We start from the raw sequence: 18,813 nt of genomic DNA on the forward strand, positions 1-18,813 counted from the left end.
GTCGCTGTCGCTGTGGCCGTCGCCGTCGCCATCGCCGTCGTTTCTCCACTAGCTGTTGTCCCCCGTTCACTCTCGGTCGGATCGGTCGGCTCAGTCGGCTCAGAGTCTCAGTCTCAGTCCGATTCCCAAATCTGTCGCGACAGCAATCGCGCGTGCGGCTTGGGCCTTAACATTTCTGTGCTAATGCTAATTTTTCCTGACTGCAGTTTTGTATCTCTCAGTGACAGTCAGAGACTGTGAGTGTGTGTATCTGAGCTGAACTAGTGCTGCTTCCAGCTAATTGAAGTTTCATTCGGTGGCGCAATTGTCGGTGACAGGTGAGAATGGTCAACAATCAATGGATGGATCTAGATTCGGCCTGTTCTGATCCGATCTGATCTAGAGCACAAGTGTTGAGCATAGTAATTGTAATTGAATGCGGGAAACCGATATCTTAGCTCTGCGGTTTTCCCGCAAAAAGATGCCTATTACAGTCAGTCACTGATGAACAGGTGAGGCGCTAAGATAGGAATTTGCTTGACAGATATCCAGTTCCCACTTGCTAGTTTATCAGACGCCCCGAACAAGCAAACAGTAAGCCCCCAATTGGTGGCGTTAAAAATGCAAGAGTCGAGTAATTAGCTTAACACTTTATGACTGAAACGAATGCCTCCCTTCTCTGTGGGTTCCTGTTGAAGTAAAACAAACTTTATGGTAGATAAAGCGCTGTCAAAGTGAATCCCCAGCTAATTCCAAACGCAGCTAACCAAATTCCTTTCGCTTCTTCTGTAGATTTTCTCTCTCCTTAAAACTCTTTGGTAATGCGGTTAGGCATTTATCTGCAATCTGAGGAAAACTTGCATTTTTCATAGGACGCACTAGAAAGTTACTATCCATCGCTGTGCTACTTTAAAGTGAAGCAAAGATCCAGGCTGCCAAAGTGCTGATGGCATTTCGTGGGTGCAGATGCCTTCACCCCGATACGGGGAGATTTCCAAGCGGAGCCAAGTCACGGCATGCCAAATCCCAGCCAACACGATGCATTTCACCCAAAAAGCAGCCACGAGTGCGAATCCATCATCGGGCGGGAACGGGGGGGCCACTACTCGGAGGAGGCAGAGATGGATATGTATATCTGGCGGTGTTTGTATCTCGGTTCAATTGTTTGCTATGTAAATAGGCAGCTGGAAGATAGCGGCTTGTGTTCGACGTGTAGCTGAAATTCTTTCGCCTTCCCTATCTGCGCAATGCACATGTGCTTTGAGTTTATGTTTATTTTGATACGTTGACCGTGAACTTGAACGAGTGCTGATGATGCGGATACCAATGGGATTTGATGCGAACTTTTAAATGCGCTCTCCATCCAAGAAATGTATGTGATATAGCTGCGCATATCATGTTGATCGGTTATGAATACTCTTATGTAAATGTGTAGCCCATCTTGTTCCTAAGGTTAACCAGAATTCGACCGAGCAGGAAGAGCAGTCACGACTCTTAAGCGTTAGTCAAGCAATCTGTAACACAACACCGATGGCAGGCAGAGAGTATCTTTGCATCCATTAATCCCATAAATTTGGTTAGTTTTTCTTCTTTGTTCGACAAAAACACGCAATCAGCGCTCGGGCCGATCCAGTTCCGGCATTTGCCTTGCCCTCCCCCTGGCAAACAGGCAGACAAACACACACACACACACTCACCTCACGAAGGTGAGTGAGTGAGTGAATGAGCGTGGCATGGTGGCTACTGGTCTTGTCCAGGTGATGTCATATCCATGTCTCTAAGCGGGGATGGGACTGGCGTCTATCTTTGTGGGGTTGGCGGGTCATTGGACAGCTGTGGAGCACGTTAAAGCCCAGTTTCTCTCAAGTTAAACCTCTTAAGTTCCTACACAAAACTGTACACTTTGTGAAGCCTTTGCCAAACTTTCGATTGTTGTGTCGCGGCGTCTCAGGTTATCTAATTAGCATTAACATAATTCCCAAAGATTTTACGACTGGTGTAGATCTTCTCCCACTCCCCCAACCTGATAAATTTTGATCAAATTCAACAATAGCTTTTGGAGAATTTACATAATCAGCTTGCCACAGAAAGTTCAGCGCCAGATCAATAAGCTGCCTTTAGCCTTAAGCCTTTAGCATAGAGTGGCCACTGTGGCGGGGAACGTGACGTTGTCATTAGGCACAGCGCCATTTAAATGGATTGTGTTCTCTGAAACGATACTCAATATGCGGCAATTAAAATGTAAATTGCATCACAAGCAGTTTACACTCCGTCCTCAGACAGTCGTCACCCCGCGGACTGCTCCGTCATCGTTTTGAAATATGGCTCATACGCACTGTTAGGCGAGATCTCTCGGCATTTAAGGTTATTTGCCACGATTGAGTACGAGTCGAGTGTAGTGGAAAAATATGTTAAATGCACATTTATTTATTTATTCGCAACTGACACGCTCATGGAATTGCTAGCCCGAGCTTAGCATATTTTCGTGATTGATTCAAAATTATTATTGCGATCAAAATTATTACTGTCGCGACTGTGAATCGACGGAGGTGTGGGGGGCCACTGTCCGCAACACACCCATGCCAATACACTCTGACCTTTCTCCAGTGATGGAATGTATCTCTGTGAAACACGATCTTCCTTGGATGCATTCAAAGTTGATTTATTGAGTTCCATTCAATCAGAGCCCGTCCAATCTCCGGCTCAATGGCGCTAAATGCTAAATGCACTTAGCAATCGGGCGGCTGTCAGCAACGCGTTGACAAATGACGTCACCACTGATTATCCGAGCCGCTCCGCTCCATTGGCAGTGCGAATCCCACTGACGTCACAGCACTCTTGGCGCTGTTTGCCCGCGGTGTTTGCTTTTCTCACTCTACCGGATTGGGCATTGTCCCGACATTTCTGGCACATTAGCAGTTCGCACCTCACCAAGCGGTAAAGTGGCGCCCTAGCACCCTAGCAAGCCGCGATTGGAGGGCGACTCTGTTGTCACTTTAATTATGCAACGAATGCTAATTGAACTTGCAGCAGGTGAGGGGGCTTCAGTCGGTCAAATAGATAGATCGATAGATAGTCTGATTAAAGCCATACAAGTTCATGAATGAATAGGCCAAATGGGGTGGGACTTGTTTGTCCGCCACTCTGCCTGTCAGCGCGATAAGAGCGACAAGCAAAGGCTAGCCAAGCCATGAGATACTTTCCGCTTAAGTACTCAACTCAGTTTTCATGTAAATATTGTTTGAGCAAATATTCCCCCAATTTGGGCTTTCTGAACAATTAATTTATGATGACATATCAACCATTCACATGACACAAACTTTTCGGGCTAACTGCGCAAAATAATGGAATAAAAATGAACTAAAGAACAATTGCGGCGACATTGTTGGGCTCTGCCGAAGCTCTACCCCCAAAGAGGTAGTCATTGGGGGCGCGTCATATCTATATCCGAGCATGTACATATGTACATTTGTATCTGAATAGCATCGGAATGAATCAACTGAAAATATCCATTTTTTTCTATTTCGGGGCAATACAATACACATTAACACCGATGAGCGAATGCCTTGTCATGCCGTGCAGACGTTGATACGGAGTACGAGTGTCACTGACATTGGATGAGGCCGCAATTAAATCGTATCCACGAATCAACAGTCACTGCCACAGGCACAGGCCCAAACACATTTGTATCTATCGCACGCCAAATGATTCGCATTTGGCATTGACAATGACTTTCGGGCCGAAATGATCCCACGAAAAATATCAAGCAATCTTTTCTCTGAGTGTTTGGGAGAGTTTTCTATGGGTAGCACCGGCTGGTTTTAGGGGATGCACGCTAGGTCTAGGCCATCTAGGTGAACAGTCAGATGGAAACCTTTCTAAATTTATATATCAGTGCATCTGGCAAAAAGTAAAAGTAATTTCTTCAAATATACGATATTTCTGGCGAACATTTGTTGGCAGATTCGGAAAATTTTTGTTAGCTTTTGGTTTGTTGATCTACGAGTAGCACATGATATTTGCCATTGCAAAACAATAACAATAAAAACGGGAAAACATTTTCAGAAATATTGAGTCGTAATTTAATGAGCTGTAGTGTAGCCCAAAAGAATTCCCCTTTCGCTCTGGGCCATAATTTGCTACCTTTTTCGGTTGATGGACGTACCGTACCGAAGAAAGTGCCAAGAAATAGTTCGTCATGCGAATCACAGCCCAAAATCAGACATTCAGAACCAAAGTTTGCTATTTATAAGTTCCCGAACGACACACCAACGCCGCTCCATATGCCGGCTGTGCTCCAGACAGACAAGTGCTTGTATAACATTCAGATCGAGACGCAGATTCCGATTCAGATTCAGCTGTAAGTACGAGGTCTCACAACGAGCCGAAGCCGTAGCCGGCCCGGGGGCAAGGCGGGCTGCCTAGATGGCAGATACCAGACTTGTCCCACTGGCCCGGTCGATGCCCAAGAGACCGTAGGCGTTTAAAAATGGGCCAAACCGTATCGAAAGCATTTACTCTGAATATAATTAAAGCATTTGTCACAAGCACAAGCACATGCAATGCAATTAATAATAAATACAGTTCTGCAGATGTTTTCGGAACTGCGCCGGACCATAATTACTATATATGGATGTGTGTTTTTATGGGGATTATATAATCCGAAAACTATTATCGACAGATTGATACAAAGTCAGGCCCATTTTATGGTCTCTTTCTGTGTTTATTTCTGTTCCGTTTCGCTGCAACAGTTTAGGAGCGACTTTGATGGGGAGCCATTTAAGTTGAGTGCTACCACAGCGACAAAAGCGAAAATTAAATACGCAAACAAGACGGCGACTATAAACAAAGGGCCCCAAACAGCCACATAAATCAACAGCAAGAAAATCCCATAAAAACGCGACCACTCAGCAGAACAGAACGGAACAGTACGGAACCGAAGAGCGCCTAGCAGTTCTCGGGAGGGAATTTCGCTGCGCTATCGCGCCTTATAATTCCCAAACGGTTATAGCAGCGAAAGCTTGAGGAATGCCTTGTCGTCGGTGAATCGCTGCGAGAAGTGAGGATTGGGCCAGGTCTCGCAATACTATGCTTGAGGGCCTTGTTCTCCCAACAAATATGTTACGACTTGTGGAACAGCCTTGAAAACATCTGATCTCGCTATTCTTCTTATATAATGCATGTCAAACTGGAGTTCTGAGTGTGTGGATTCACGTTTTGGCTTGATGAATGGTGAATGATTGATTGGCAGCCCGCCTAATTTCGTGGCTCTTGACTCGGACTGTTCAGAGGAGAGCTACATATCTATCTGTCAAGTACAATAATTACTTCTAACTGCACACATGCCGAAAAATACAGCAACTTATTCCCGCGAGGGCGTTCGAGTGCAATGTTTGGGACTGGCTGGTGAAGTATACATCTGTACCTGTCGAGGTGGGGTAGAAACCTGCACCGCTAATAGCATGACGACGACTACTGCAGCTAAATATAGACGCTTACACATTGCCCCTATTCCCTCCCATCCCCCTTCCCCTTAAGCGCTACGAAATTTGTTCGATGAGCGAATTATTAATTATCAACAAGAATGGGCAGAGCAGAGCCAAAGAAAAACAATTTCATTTTGTGTATTGTATCTTCTTGTGCCATCGCATGGATCGAAGAGCTGGAGAACAATGAAAATACGTAAGCAACAGCCGAAATATCGGAAAATCCATTGCCACTGTCTTTATTTGGCTTACAATTCTTAATAAACATATTATGGCATAAACAGGGAAATGTTTTTCTGCCAAATACATAAGTACTACGTCTGTATTTTCAAGCGATGCGCAAATGATCCCAGCGATCCCAGCACTTGCGTCTTTATTAGCAAGTGCCACAAAGGGGCACGACTGCTGTCAGAGCAGGCATGTCCTCGAAATGCTCAACCAGCCAAAATGATATTCCATTCTGCTTAGCCTAATGCTAATTAGGGGATTCACCATTAACTAAATTACTATTGCCCAGGTCTGGAATGGCTGACTAAGTGCCTTCCGTTCAGGGCTAAGAAAATATCAAGTGCTGGCCAGCATATTTCGAATTTCCAGCTAAATGGTCCGTGAGAATATGGTGTGAATTATGCCTGCTCTGCCTGTGCTTGGCGCCCGATTATCAGAAATACATAAATATCCTTGAGTTAGCCGTGAATATTCCGTAGCCAAATGCCAGGCCATTAAACAATGACGTGGGCCGGAATTGTTTGCTAACGCTTTAAAATTAGCAGCTGGAATAAGCTGATAAAAATAGACTAATTGCTGGTTCGATCGGCTAATCTATGCGATTAGTTGATACGCGTCTAGCCGAATAAAAATCAGAATCAGGGTATGATTTACAAACCTCGAGTCGTAAATTGTAATTGTAAACAATAGAAATGGGAAATAAATTGTCCATCAGATGGGGTGTGGTAGGATAGTAGAGGAAAAGTGAGGTGGGTTTGGCTTGATGCTGGGGCTGTGACTGGCTGTGGCTGGGGCTGGGGCTACACCCGGAACAGAAACAGAAACCGAAACTGATCAATAAATTGGCTCTCAAGCAGCCGGCAATAATAAACCAATTGTCAAACTGTCAAATTCCAAGCACTTTGTCTGCACTCGCATAAATAAAATGCTGTGAGCGAATCGGCAGTCCGACACCGACACCTCTGTCTTCGCACATCAACGTACATATGTGTATACATTTTTTTTCTTTTGATATTAAAATTAATAAAATAATTCGCTTTCAATGTCAGACAATCGTACAAAAAGCTCAAGTATTTCAATTGCATATAGCCAAACAGAAAGAAGAGACGAAGCGCCTTGCACTTGAAGTCCAACACAATTGAAGTGTAATTGAAACGAATCGACAATTTGAAATATTAAACACAAATATGCCAAAAAAAAAACAACAAAAAACTTCTTTATTGCCCGCTGACCCGCTCAGCTACCCTTCTTCATAGAAGCTTGTTTTTGTCTTGTTTGTGGCTGCCGACTCTCACAAAATTGTCCAAATTACAAGCTAAAATTAATTCAATTGGGTTTGTGGTCACACTTCCAGTCAGTCGATCGGTCAGTCAGTCAGTCAGTCAGTCAATCAGGGAGTGACGAGCCAATTCGATTTCGTCATAACCTGACCAGCACCAACCGCATCATTCCCCTTAGAACCCACAGCCGATGCGTATATGGCGTGCCAAATGGAGGAGCCTCAACCTTGAAAACACATTGATTCAACGCCCAGCCAAAGTTCACGATTGTCTGCACTCGCAGATCCTAAATGCCAGGGGAATTGGGCCGCGAGAAATATTTCGCATACCTAAACGAAATTTCCGTGTAATAGTGAAAATTTTCTATCAATGCCAAGTGGAATTCTCAGGAAAAATGCCGAAAAGTGCATCCAATCAACAAGCACAAGGTTACCAATTTAGTTAGTGGAGATGGAGGGATCCCGACAATCAAGGAGACGAATGAAATGGGTTCTTGTTTATAATTCCGTAATGGTTTAATCAGCAAGTTCAAGATCCCCATTTGCATTCGCGTTTAAACAAAGACAAGTCCGTTAAAAGAATCAAGCACATAAATAAACTTTTTTAATAATTATCCACAGGAGATATTGCCTTGCAAAATCCCAATGAAATGTAGGAGCGTAATTTCGGTTCTGTTTACCATGAAATTAATTCGATTCGGAAACGACGAACGATATTAATTTTTGGTAAATTATGATTCCCGACGGATGGGCCCAACGAAATCCGATAAAACGAAAATTTGCCCGTTTATTCCGAATCCGAAGATTGCCGTTCGATGACGGGGACTTGATTGATATTCCATTCGCAACTTCATAGACAATAAACTGGCATTCATTGGGTAGTCCAGCGGTTTATGCGAAAACTTTCCAAGTTCCCTAAATCGCTCCCCTCCACCAACCCCACACAATGAGGCCCACACCTCCACCAGTTATCAGCAGGGGTGTGGTGTGACGAAACAATGAATCTGTCCCAAAAATTGAACAATGTAAAATCGGTTGATAACATCTGTGATAAGGAAGCTACATTGGTTTGGGTCTGTGCTTGAACTACTTTCGTGCGCCCAGTGTCCCTGCCCCGATGCGACTGGGGCTTGGTCTGCTCTGCCTTCCGGATCGGAGTGTTTGCTGCGGTACTGACTGGCCGATTTATACGTATTGTGGCGCATGACTTAAATACTTCGGAATGCCAGTGCGTACGGCCAGAATACCAATAAAACGCTTTTGGCCACAAACACAAACAGCACAGCACACATAATGCTAATCAGGGAGGCAATTAAATAGTGGCATAATTATGTATAAATGTCCGCTAATTGATTGGCCAGTTAATGTCAGGCATCGGCGATGATAAGCCAGGCATCTCATTCACTTCATCAACTGACGCCTTAATGACTTCATTGAACGACGAACTCATGGAACAGATTGCGATCAACGTGTCACGTTCAATTGTATTGCAATCCCAATGGAATGGATCTCGTCACATCGTCACATCACTCGTACATCGTAGTTGTCGTGTCAACAATTAATACCGAAAATCAGTATGCGTTCGAGTATGTGTGTCGAACGAATATTCATGGATTCGATTAGTCATCCAATTGCAATGAACTTAAGATAATCACCTCTAATGTCCTATCTCATCCATTCCGGAATAAATAAATATATAAGATAAGACAAGTTTAGCGTGGAGAAAGGGGAATTACTTAATAGAAAACATGACTCTCCCGCTTTCGGGGCATTTACTCGACGTGGTTTCCATCAATATCAATCTCTCCCTGGCTGGCATTAGGCCTTTGTCCGCATTCGGCAAGAGATCGTAATTCGGCTGGAGCCGGACAGAAATCGCTCATAAAACCGGAGTTTAATGTCATGCAAATCATGTTTCGAGGCGACAGAGCGACTTAATGTCGTCTGATAGCTTTATTTCACACATTGTAGTCTGATTTGTTCCCCCATATAGAGGCGGGCCATTCAGTCTTTGCTTTTTAATTATCTCAGCTAATTTTTTTGGCCTATTTCTTGTAGGGCTTGCTTATCCGGCCAACTCTGGATCAACGACGTGATTCACTCCATCTCTATCATTCTCGATATTAAAAGCAAATAATTTGCAATTATGACTCACGGTCAATGGGGGGTGACTCTTGGGAATTTAACTTCCTGTTGGCATTTGGAATTCTTTGGTGAAACTCGGATTCTCCGGCGATTCATTCACCGTATTCGTATTCATTCAGACACTCCGAGTCGAGGGCTCATCGGTAAACAAATAGCTTCTGACGGTACTGAATTGTTTGTTTCGCTTCGTATCGCTTTCAGCGGCGTCATGAGCGATAGCCGCCCCCAATGGATAATCGCCAATCGATGAGGAAACTCGGCTAACCGAAGGGAACTGTGCTGGGGGCGTTTGAAATTCGCAATTGCGAATCTCTGGATGAGTGTTATGCGAAAAGCAGAAGCCAGTGAAATGGCAGATAGATTAGCGATGATCACATACCCAGCAAATGGGCCAGAGATATCATATCTATATGTAAATCAGTGCAGCTGGCTCTAAGTGGTTGACAGTATAGTGTATCAATTTCACACCAGTTGACAAAATCGATTTAATTCGATTTATTTTTTGACGGCCTTGAACCCGAATTGCATCCAATTAGCACGAGTCTTATCAATTTCGGGACTAGATAACAGCAAGCCAAGCGAAGTGAACAAACAGGCGAAAACCAACTGCGCACAATAATTAGCTAAGGAATTTGCACATATGTATGTACGTTTGGCTCTAATGATCTCTGACCTTATAGGTGGGTTGGCATATCATATCCGTGGCCAGCAGCGAGGGGAATACTAAGCACACACCCACACACGACACAGAGTAACAGTAACAGAGGCTACTGTCTCTCCTTCTCTCCTCTCCCCCTGTCACTCCCTCTCTCTCTCTCTCTCCGCTTTCATGGTGCCGCCAGCTGCCAAATTCGGGCAAACATTTTGCCCCCCAAAATACCTTGACGCGTCCACTGTTAACTTAACAGTAACAGTAACAACACTCTCTCCCTCTCTCGCAGTGCTTCGCTTTGGGGCCATCTCTCTCGCAGCCTCCACCTACGCCAACGCGGCCAAAGTGTATTAAAACAAGGTGAGGCACTCCCAGATAGTCACATATATTATTTCAGTATGCTTTTTTGGTGTGTGAATGCGATCGGCGGGAATGCCTCACCTTGTATCAGCTCAGCTTGCGCAAGACCAGCACTCGAGCGCTGAGCAGCGCTGCCGGCAGCAACAATAACAGAAGCAGCAGCCCCAACAGCCCCAGCAGCAGCAGCAGCAGCTACGTTTGGTGGTGGCCAATAATTCTAACTGAAATCAGTCAGCAGCGAGCCGCGATCAGAGTCAGAACAACGCGATAAGGAAATACGAATTATACCCAAAACAGTTACGATTGTTCGGTTTCGATTATTGGCCCCAAAGTGTGCGAGTTTTATTCAAATTGTGCAGAGTTTTCAAAAAAATGTTAGTATGAGTACTGAAAATAATCCCAATTTATTAGCCAAACAAACAGAAAACGCTGTGTAAAGCCATATGTGGAATCGGATATGCAGGAAATTGACCACGACAGTCAGTCAATATTTGTGAACTCACAGAGGATTAATACATACATATTGAAGATGATATAAGAAGAGGGTCTCCTCTCTTCAGAAGACGAAGTTTACTGTGAACTATTATCTTTACGGTGCTTTGTTTGTCCAGTCAGAGTTTTGGCAAATATTTTGGCTATCAAGAACCTTTCGTTTCTAATTAAAGACCCATTTCGTCAGAGCTCCCACTGCGACAATTCAATTCTTGGCTATTCACGCCAACTTTATGGCCAATTGGCAATTAATTATCAACTCAAACTTTCAGATTAATTATCACTAAATTAAAAACGGGTTCGACATTAGCGAAACCCCAGCAAATAATAATACCACCATCAAAAAGACGGAATGGAACAATAACCATGGGGGGTGGGGATGCAGAGGAGCCTTAGACAAAATGTTTGAGCCCCTACGACACCCATGATTCAGCTGCTATTTATACCCGAATCTTTTTAATTGAATAGACCTGGTGGCACTCAATAAAATCGCTGACAACTCCGCATTCAGCCAGGCTATGGCTGGCTATCCGCCCCAGACCCCCACCGTCGCAGGCGAAACAGGAAAATCTATTTGCAATTTGCATTTATTTATGAAACTTGGCTTCGGCTTCGGGTTCTGTTCTGTTTCGTTTCTGTTTCTGTTCTCGGTTAAACAAGTTTAGTGTGTTCTTCTTCTGGGTTTCCAGAATTATCACCAACGAAAAAACATAATAGCATGAAATGAAAAGGGGCACTTCTAAGACATTGTACATTGTTGTCTTTGGATTTTTCGATTGGGTGTGCGCAAAATTTGAACACAAAACAAACAGAAATATAAAAAACAAAATTAAAAAAGAAACGCTTATTTATAATGCCATTGGACTTGTACCAACTAGCTGACGTCATCAGAATATATGTATATAGAAAAGATAACTGTTTACAGTTCAGACTGTGCTTTGGCCCCCTCCCAGTGAATGTCTGATGATTGCGAATTGAGGAGCCCAAAGAGGAGTCCACTCGCCAAAATATGTAGATGTAGATAAATTATTTAATTAAACGAGTTTCCAGTTTCTCATTTGCCTAATATCCGTAGTCCGTTGCACGGGTCGTATGCGTTATACATCCGTGGAATTTCAGGTATTCCTAGTGCGTTGATAGCAACTGAGATAGAGATCGGACTGCTAATTGCTGGCAAATTGCAGAGCCCCTTATCAAGATACAATATACATGCATATGTATATATATATGCAAATTGGCCGATAAGATATACTGACGGAGTTCCCTGTGCCATTCGCTCCATTTCAGCTGCGAAAGTCGACTGCCCCACGTCTTCCCGTGCAGGACTCAGACATGACTGTCAAGTGCGCCCAGGTGGTGGGCCTGCTGGCCCTGCTGCCCCTGCTGCTGGACCTGGCCCACGCCTTTGACCACACACTAAAGCTGGACTATCCGGGTCCCTACTGCGGCGTGCGCAATACATGCTGCAAGGATCGGGCCGACGGCTGCTCGCTGCCCATCTCGAGTAAGTGGCTCATCTGATCCCATCCCTTCCATCTCCCAGCCAGCCAGCTGAATGTTCTTCTTTTCACAGCCACCCTGTGCTACTGTGATGAGTTCTGCGACCGGGACGACGCCGGTGACTGCTGCCCTGACTACCGCTCCTTCTGCTTTGGCGAGGCGGACCCTTTGGTCACCTGCCTGCACAACGGCGCCTATTTCAGCAAATACAACAGCACGTGGGACAACTGCAACGAGTGCCGTTGCCTTGACGGCGGTCGGGTGCAGTGCGACCAGGAGCTCTGCCTGACCGACGAGTCGATCATACACAGCATTAACACGATCTACCACCTGGGCTGGTCCGCACGCAAGTACGACGAGTGGTGGGGCCACAAGTACAGCGAGGGTCTGCGCCTGCGTCTGGGCACCAAGGAGCCAACATACCGCGTCAAGGCCATGAGCAGGCTGACCAATCCCACCGCGGGCCTGCCCGCCGCTTTCAATGCAGTGCAAAAGTGGTCCAGCTACATCTCGGAGGTACCCGACCAGGGCTGGTGCGGCTCCTCGTGGGTTCTGTCCACCACCTCGGTGGCCAGCGATCGCTTCGCCATTCAAAGTAAGGGCAAGGAAGCTGTCCAACTGTCGGCACAGAACATCCTGTCCTGCACGCGCCGTCAGCAAGGCTGCGAGGGCGGTCACCTGGACGCCGCCTGGCGCTATCTGCACAAGAAAGGAGTCGTTGACGAGAGCTGCTATCCGTACACCCAGCACCGCGACACCTGCAAGATCCGCCACAACAGTCGCTCTCTAAAGGCCAACGGCTGCCGGCCCTCGGCCAACGTGGATCGGGACAGCTTCTACACGGTGGGCCCCGCCTACACCCTGAACAAAGAGTCTGACATCATGGCGGAGATCTACCACTCTGGCCCCGTACAGGCCACCATGCGCGTGTACAGGGACTTCTTCTCATACTCGAGCGGAGTCTATCGCCAGACGGCGGCCAACCGAGGCGCTCCCACCGGCTTCCACTCGGTCAAGCTGGTCGGTTGGGGTGAGGAGCACAACGGCGACAAGTATTGGGTGAGTGTCCATCTACACATGATCCTTCACAGCTTCTTTACGAGTGACTTAATTTCGTTGACCAGATCGCTGCCAACTCCTGGGGTCCCTGGTGGGGTGAGCGGGGATACTTCCGCATTCTGCGCGGCTCGAACGAGTGCGGCATCGAGGACTACGTGTTGGCCTCCTGGCCTTACGTCTACAACTACTACAACGTGAAGTCGGCATAGGCGCCACCTCCGGAGTCCGGACCGGACCCTCTGGTCGAGCACGCACACATGTACCCCGAGTAATCTCGAGCTATGCAGAAACGAAAACAAATTTATCTCATGCTTCAAAAATTTTCCATTGCTATGGCACTCAAAGTGAATTAGGCGCTTCTGTATTTGTAAAGTTTATGCTAGAACCTAGTTACTAAAATGATTAGCTTTAAGATGCGCGAACGCACAAGTTAACTGCCCAGCCACCTCCCAAGACCTAGCCCCAGCCCTAACCACTTGTTCCCTCACCCACTAAACAGGACTCGAAGATAGGTAGGGGGCATCCATATGCAACACGAAACTGCCACATTAACCAGTCAACACCACCGCTCCATCCCCTGATACTGCCACAACAACAAGAACGTACCCCTGCCCCAAAGCAGCGCATGTGATTGACGGACGAATTGCATCAGCGAAAGAGAGTCTGTAGAATTCGAGCACGCCCATCATGTATTGTAAATGGAAGCTAAGTTAACTGATCGAGGACCCGATGGAACATGTTCGTTCAGCTTATATATTTTTAATAAACGAATTACTTTACATGTTTACCGCCGCGGAGTTTTGATTCCATCTCGACGATTTCGCATCTCCAAAGATCCACAAATCTACACTCCCGCCGAGAACATTTTGATCTTAACTTTATTTTGTAATACATATTTATACGTATCATGAACCAATTCGGTCATCGTATGTGTCTTGTATAACCTTTTCACTTTCTTTCTGCTTGTTTAACAATATTTTCACATTTTTGTTGGGGGTTGAATAGAATAGAGCAAAAATCTCTGGGGGGTTATTTACTAATGCTAACGCACTGAATAAATCAGGAGAATAATCAAGAATGTTTTCACTTTGCACTTACGATTAAAACAGAAATTAAATTGACACAAACAAAAGTCGAAGGCCCACAACTTTCCTAGCCATGGAATAATTCAATTAATTTCTCACACTTTCAATTTGGATACGCTTCCGGAGATAGTATTCTATTTGCATCTGGTACAAAAAAAGGCCTGCTCGAACGCTCTTCTGCTTGCTCCCTGCTCCTTGATGCATGCGGGTCGGGTGGGCTAGTTTAGGGTGATGCCTGCGAAGGAGACCTCGAGAGCAGCATCGCTGGACTCCATGCGACTGCGCACGTGCGCCAGCGTGTTCTTGTAGTGGCTCTCGATCTGCTTGGTTTCCTCGCTGGGCTCCAGGTTGGGCAGCTCCTCATTCACCTTGGCAATTAACTGCAAGGAAACTTTTCCATTAGACCCCTGGGGTTTTGCTTTTCCGAGTGCGCACTAATCACCTGATTCAGCATGGCTACGGTGATGAGTGAATTGCCGCGCTCAAAGTAGAAGAGATAGTGATTCAGCAGTTCTACATACAGCTGCACCTGCACTCCCGTGTCCAGGCACTGCGAGGCAATGCGAGCGCCCTTCTTCAGGCAGTCCAGAGTGCGCTTCTCGTCCCGCATCTCCTCGCCGTTTTGCCTACCGATGCAACATGACAGTTTAGCTATAATACCAATTAAAGGAACATCAAAGAATATCATACTTTCCGCTCCAGAAGAGTGCTGCACAGGCCACCACACCGCGGCACTGATCCGGCTTTTTCAGCAGCTTGGACGCCGCCAGAGCACAATTCGTACGGAGGGGTTCGGCGTTCTCCTCGCCAAAGCAGGACATCTGCTCGAACGTGGACATGATGAGTGTTATGGCAGCCAGCTGAGCCTTCGAATCGGATATTTCATCTTCGTAGAGGGAGAATGCCTGCGTCATGAACTCGTAGGCTACAGTCTCGTGGTTCGTGTAGCGGATCTCTCCAATGACCAGAGCCCCTTGTAGATATAGACGGAGGGCCAGATCGGCCAGATCCGCCTTGGCCAGGGCGCTGATTGTGCTGTGGCAGTACTGCACGATCTTCTGGCACTTTTTGTCCCAGTTCTCATCCTGTTCGGCGATCGCCTTGTATTTGAAGGCCAGCTGGTAGGCAGCAAATACGAGCGGAGGCAGAACATGCTTCAGCCGCTGGCCGCCTCCATTCCCCAGATGCTTTCGAGCTGTTTGCAGCATTTTGTATTGCATGTCTGGCTCATCAGAGCGCATCAGGTGAATGAAGCTGAAGCAAGAACGGATCATTAATTAAAGGTGAAATTACAACGCATAGCGATATCAACTTACCGCGCTACGACACCTTGCTCTTCCGCAAACTCTTCGGCATCTGTGCTGCTGGCTCCAGCTACCGCCAAAATGTCCTTACTCGCATCATCATCTTTAATCAGCGGCGTGATAATGGTCAAGAGGCTGTCCGCCTGATCGGCCGTCGGCACCTGAGTCTCGTTCTCTAGAATGTTCATTACCAGATACAGCGCCAGCGATTTGCGTGAAGTGTAGTCGAACTTTTCGAGCAGTGGACAAAAGTTGTGCAACTGGATGATGGTCAGGGCATTATTGTAGAAGTCAATGCAGATGCGCAGCAGGCGAGACAGTTCCTGGTTCACGGACAAAAGGTGCGAGATGCTGCAAAAGTGTACAAGTTTAGTTCAGGGTCTTTACATTTCTTATAAGCTCGAGGATCCTTTACTTGTTCATGTTCATTCGTTGCAGTATTTGTGCGGTTGTGCCCAGCACCTTGTCCACGTAGTCGATGCGATCCGGATACACTTTCTGGGCCAAACTCAGCAGAGCCACCTGCAGCGAAATGGTGTCCTCCAGTGGCATGTCATGGCGCATCTGCACAATGTTGGCCACCTGAACGCTAAAGACCTCAAAGAGCTCCACTTCCGCGGGAATGATGGCATCGATGCCATTGCCGCTGGTCTACAGCGTAATAAATGTTAGTAAATGCTAGATTTTGGGGCATAGCATCGATAGAGGATATTACCTTGCCACTCCTCTGGTTGTAGGCAGCTAGACGCTCAATCAACGATATAATAATATTCTTGACGTTCACACCCGTTTCCAGCTGGGCGCAGGACTTGAGGAATGGGTCCAGTGTCTGCAGATGGAACTCATCGGGAAATACTTGAATGATGCACTCCATGAGATACTCCTGGGCAATGGCATCCCGACAGCTAACAACCTGCTCCAAGATTCCGGGTAGAATGAGCCGCTGGTACGTCTCCAGGGTGGCCGACTCCAGCTGCGAGAGGCGCACTAGGTTTGTGCCCACCAGTATCTTGAGCTCCTCGCGCTCTTTCTCCCGCCTAGTCTTCTCGCTGGAGTGTCCCTGGTGCTGCATGCGCACCCACAGCTTGTTCATCTCTGCAAAGTTCGTCAGCACAAAGTCAATGGCATCGTAGACATTGCCCTCGTGCTCGTTTTCTGCGACCATCACATCGGGCAGAATGTTGCGGGTGCACTGCAGCAAATAGTTGCGAAGGAAAAGCCCCCTCAAGGGATGCTGCACTCCGCGACACATCTCCACCAGATCCTTGAGTATGCTGCGCTTGAGCGTCGAGTCGTTTTTAATGTACACAATTCCCACTGTGATCAGCAAATACAGTCGGGGCACTATGGTGTGCGAGTACTGCACCAGCTCGTACAGATCCGTCTTTTTGTCGCTCTTTTCGCTCAGGTACAATTCCAGATGATTCAGCTCATTGGTGACGGCCATGTCTGGGGAGGAAACAAGCATTACAATAAAGAAACTTTCATACGTCACGATATTGAGTACTCACATAGCTCGTAATAGCTTTTCGGGGACAGCAGGGAGGTGCGTAGCTCACTCAGCATGGTGCTCGCACACTTGAGCGAATCCAGCATGCGCTCCTTGTCCAGGAAGTGGTTCATCTGGAAGGCCTGCTTGCGGGCTGCCCCGACGGCCTCGGCGAGCAGCTTCTCCTGGTCATCCAAACCATTGGGCATGGTCTGAAACGAGACATAGAAGGTGGAGTCGGTGCTATTAGTCCCTGGGGTTTGCCTCGCTCTCGATTTGGTAACGTGCAAATACATGACGGCGGGTTACAATGAGATCGAGAACACACAAATGCTTAAACAGTATACAGCTTGAGATAAGCCTTCTTTATAAAGCATATCTACGGAAGTTTGGGCAGAGCGGAGCCAGGCCAGAGGACACAATGAATCGATGATAACACAGACTCAGCCACACATAAACATTAAGCAGTGTTTTTTGAATGAACATGACACATTGAGCATGCAAGTGCACACGTATCTACGTCTGTACATTGCTATGTACGACTGCGGTCCACAATTTAGCGAATGGGGTTTAATTAGTGGTTGGAGTGAGTGTGAGTTATTTACCCTATTCTGAGCAGGATTGGGCGCTTGGCCGCTGTACGAGGATGAGCTCCAGGGGTACATAGTGGTTATGATGAGTGTTTGTTGGTTTGGGTTGGGGGCGTAGTTTTTGCTCCAGGTACTCTCGACTTGACGTCGACAGAGGCGCAGTCAGCGGTTTGATTTTAGCCAATTTTCACTTGCTTTTCTGGTTTCTTTTGGCCAATTCTCGCTTGCCGGCTTCTGGCGGCTACAATGCGGGGTGGAGCGCACTTACCATTACTGCAGCGTCAGGTGCGAATCGAAGATGGGGGAGTTATTTAATTAAATTTATTTACTTTTTTTAGGATGATATTGATAAACAGTGTGACCGCAGGTTTACATAACCCTCAGAAATATACCGAAATATACCAAAAGAACTTAGCTCACTGAAGCCCCTTTTATTTAAGCCCACTGGTCTACAACAGGTTGAACGTTCTCTGTCCATGATAAAACATCATCAGAAATCGGCGGTAATTTTAAAAATAACAATATTAGAGCCGACATCCTTAATTTTATGTGTTTCTAAATATAAAATGAATATGTGCGCCAAATTAAATTATATAATAATATGGCAACTCCATGGCACAGATGACATATCTTTTCCAGCAGACGTCTCTGGCTGCCATGTGGCTGAAATAATTTAAAATTTAGATTTTAATAAGTTATTTTTCGAAACCATTGAAAAATATTGTCGAATTTGATTGAATTCAGAAATCACATCCTTGTCGGTCATTCACTTTCAAGCTATTTTTCTTTGGCGCGCAGCAGTCGATAGTATCGATAGCCGTTTCTTGGGCAACACCACTAACCATACAGTATAGTGGTTAGTGGCAACACTCAGCATACCCTACGGAAAATGATATTATAGAACTGAGGAATGGTTTGTCGTCTTATTGAGACATATATATTTGGAAAGGCAAATGCATGAAATACACACTTACACTGCAATCCATACCCAGATACATTTTATACGTTGTGTTCTTTATTGTCTTAACATTGTTGGTGGTCCTAGCTAGATAGTAATATTAAGCCGGATAAAGATTTTCGTTCCTATTGTCGAGCAATGGGTATTAAAACACATTCAACGAACAAACTAGTTATTATTACTATTAGTATTATTTACCGCGGTTTA

General features: G+C 46.0%; 2 protein-coding genes across 4 annotated transcripts; one reads left to right on the forward strand and one right to left on the reverse strand.

Annotated features, from left to right (window-relative positions):
• Positions 1-119: 119 nt before the first annotated feature.
• Positions 120-13,967, forward strand: Swim (Secreted Wg-interacting molecule). 2 transcript variants are annotated; one of them, XM_015185011.2, is made up of 4 exons: positions 120-317; positions 11,909-12,125; positions 12,195-13,180; positions 13,246-13,967. In XM_015185011.2, exons 2-4 carry the CDS (start codon positions 11,954-11,956, stop codon positions 13,387-13,389), a joined length of 1,302 nt encoding a protein of 433 aa, XP_015040497.2. In that variant the 5' UTR covers positions 120-317; positions 11,909-11,953; the 3' UTR covers positions 13,390-13,967. The 2 variants fall into 2 exon arrangements, with proteins under 2 accessions (XP_015040497.2, XP_001361665.2); XM_001361628.4 differs by lacking the exon at positions 120-317 and adding an exon at positions 10,348-10,503.
• A 73-nt stretch (positions 13,968-14,040) lies between these two features.
• Vps35 (Vacuolar protein sorting 35) lies at positions 14,041-18,046 on the reverse strand. 2 transcript variants are annotated; one of them, XM_004444369.3, is made up of 8 exons: positions 17,917-18,046; positions 17,081-17,270; positions 16,285-17,018; positions 15,985-16,220; positions 15,582-15,920; positions 14,956-15,519; positions 14,708-14,891; positions 14,041-14,645 (listed from the first exon to the last, which is right to left on the reverse strand). In XM_004444369.3, exons 1-8 carry the CDS (start codon positions 17,917-17,919, stop codon positions 14,484-14,486), a joined length of 2,412 nt encoding a protein of 803 aa, XP_004444426.2. In that variant the 5' UTR covers positions 17,920-18,046; the 3' UTR covers positions 14,041-14,483. The 2 variants fall into 2 exon arrangements, with proteins under 2 accessions (XP_004444426.2, XP_002138795.1); XM_002138759.3 differs by lacking the exon at positions 17,917-18,046 and adding an exon at positions 17,664-17,885.
• Between the last annotated feature and the right edge of the window lie 767 nt (positions 18,047-18,813).

Source organism: Drosophila pseudoobscura, chromosome 3, assembly GCF_009870125.1.
Source record: "Drosophila pseudoobscura strain MV-25-SWS-2005 chromosome 3, UCI_Dpse_MV25, whole genome shotgun sequence".
In the NCBI taxonomy this organism is placed as follows: Eukaryota; Metazoa; Arthropoda; class Insecta; order Diptera; family Drosophilidae; genus Drosophila; species Drosophila pseudoobscura.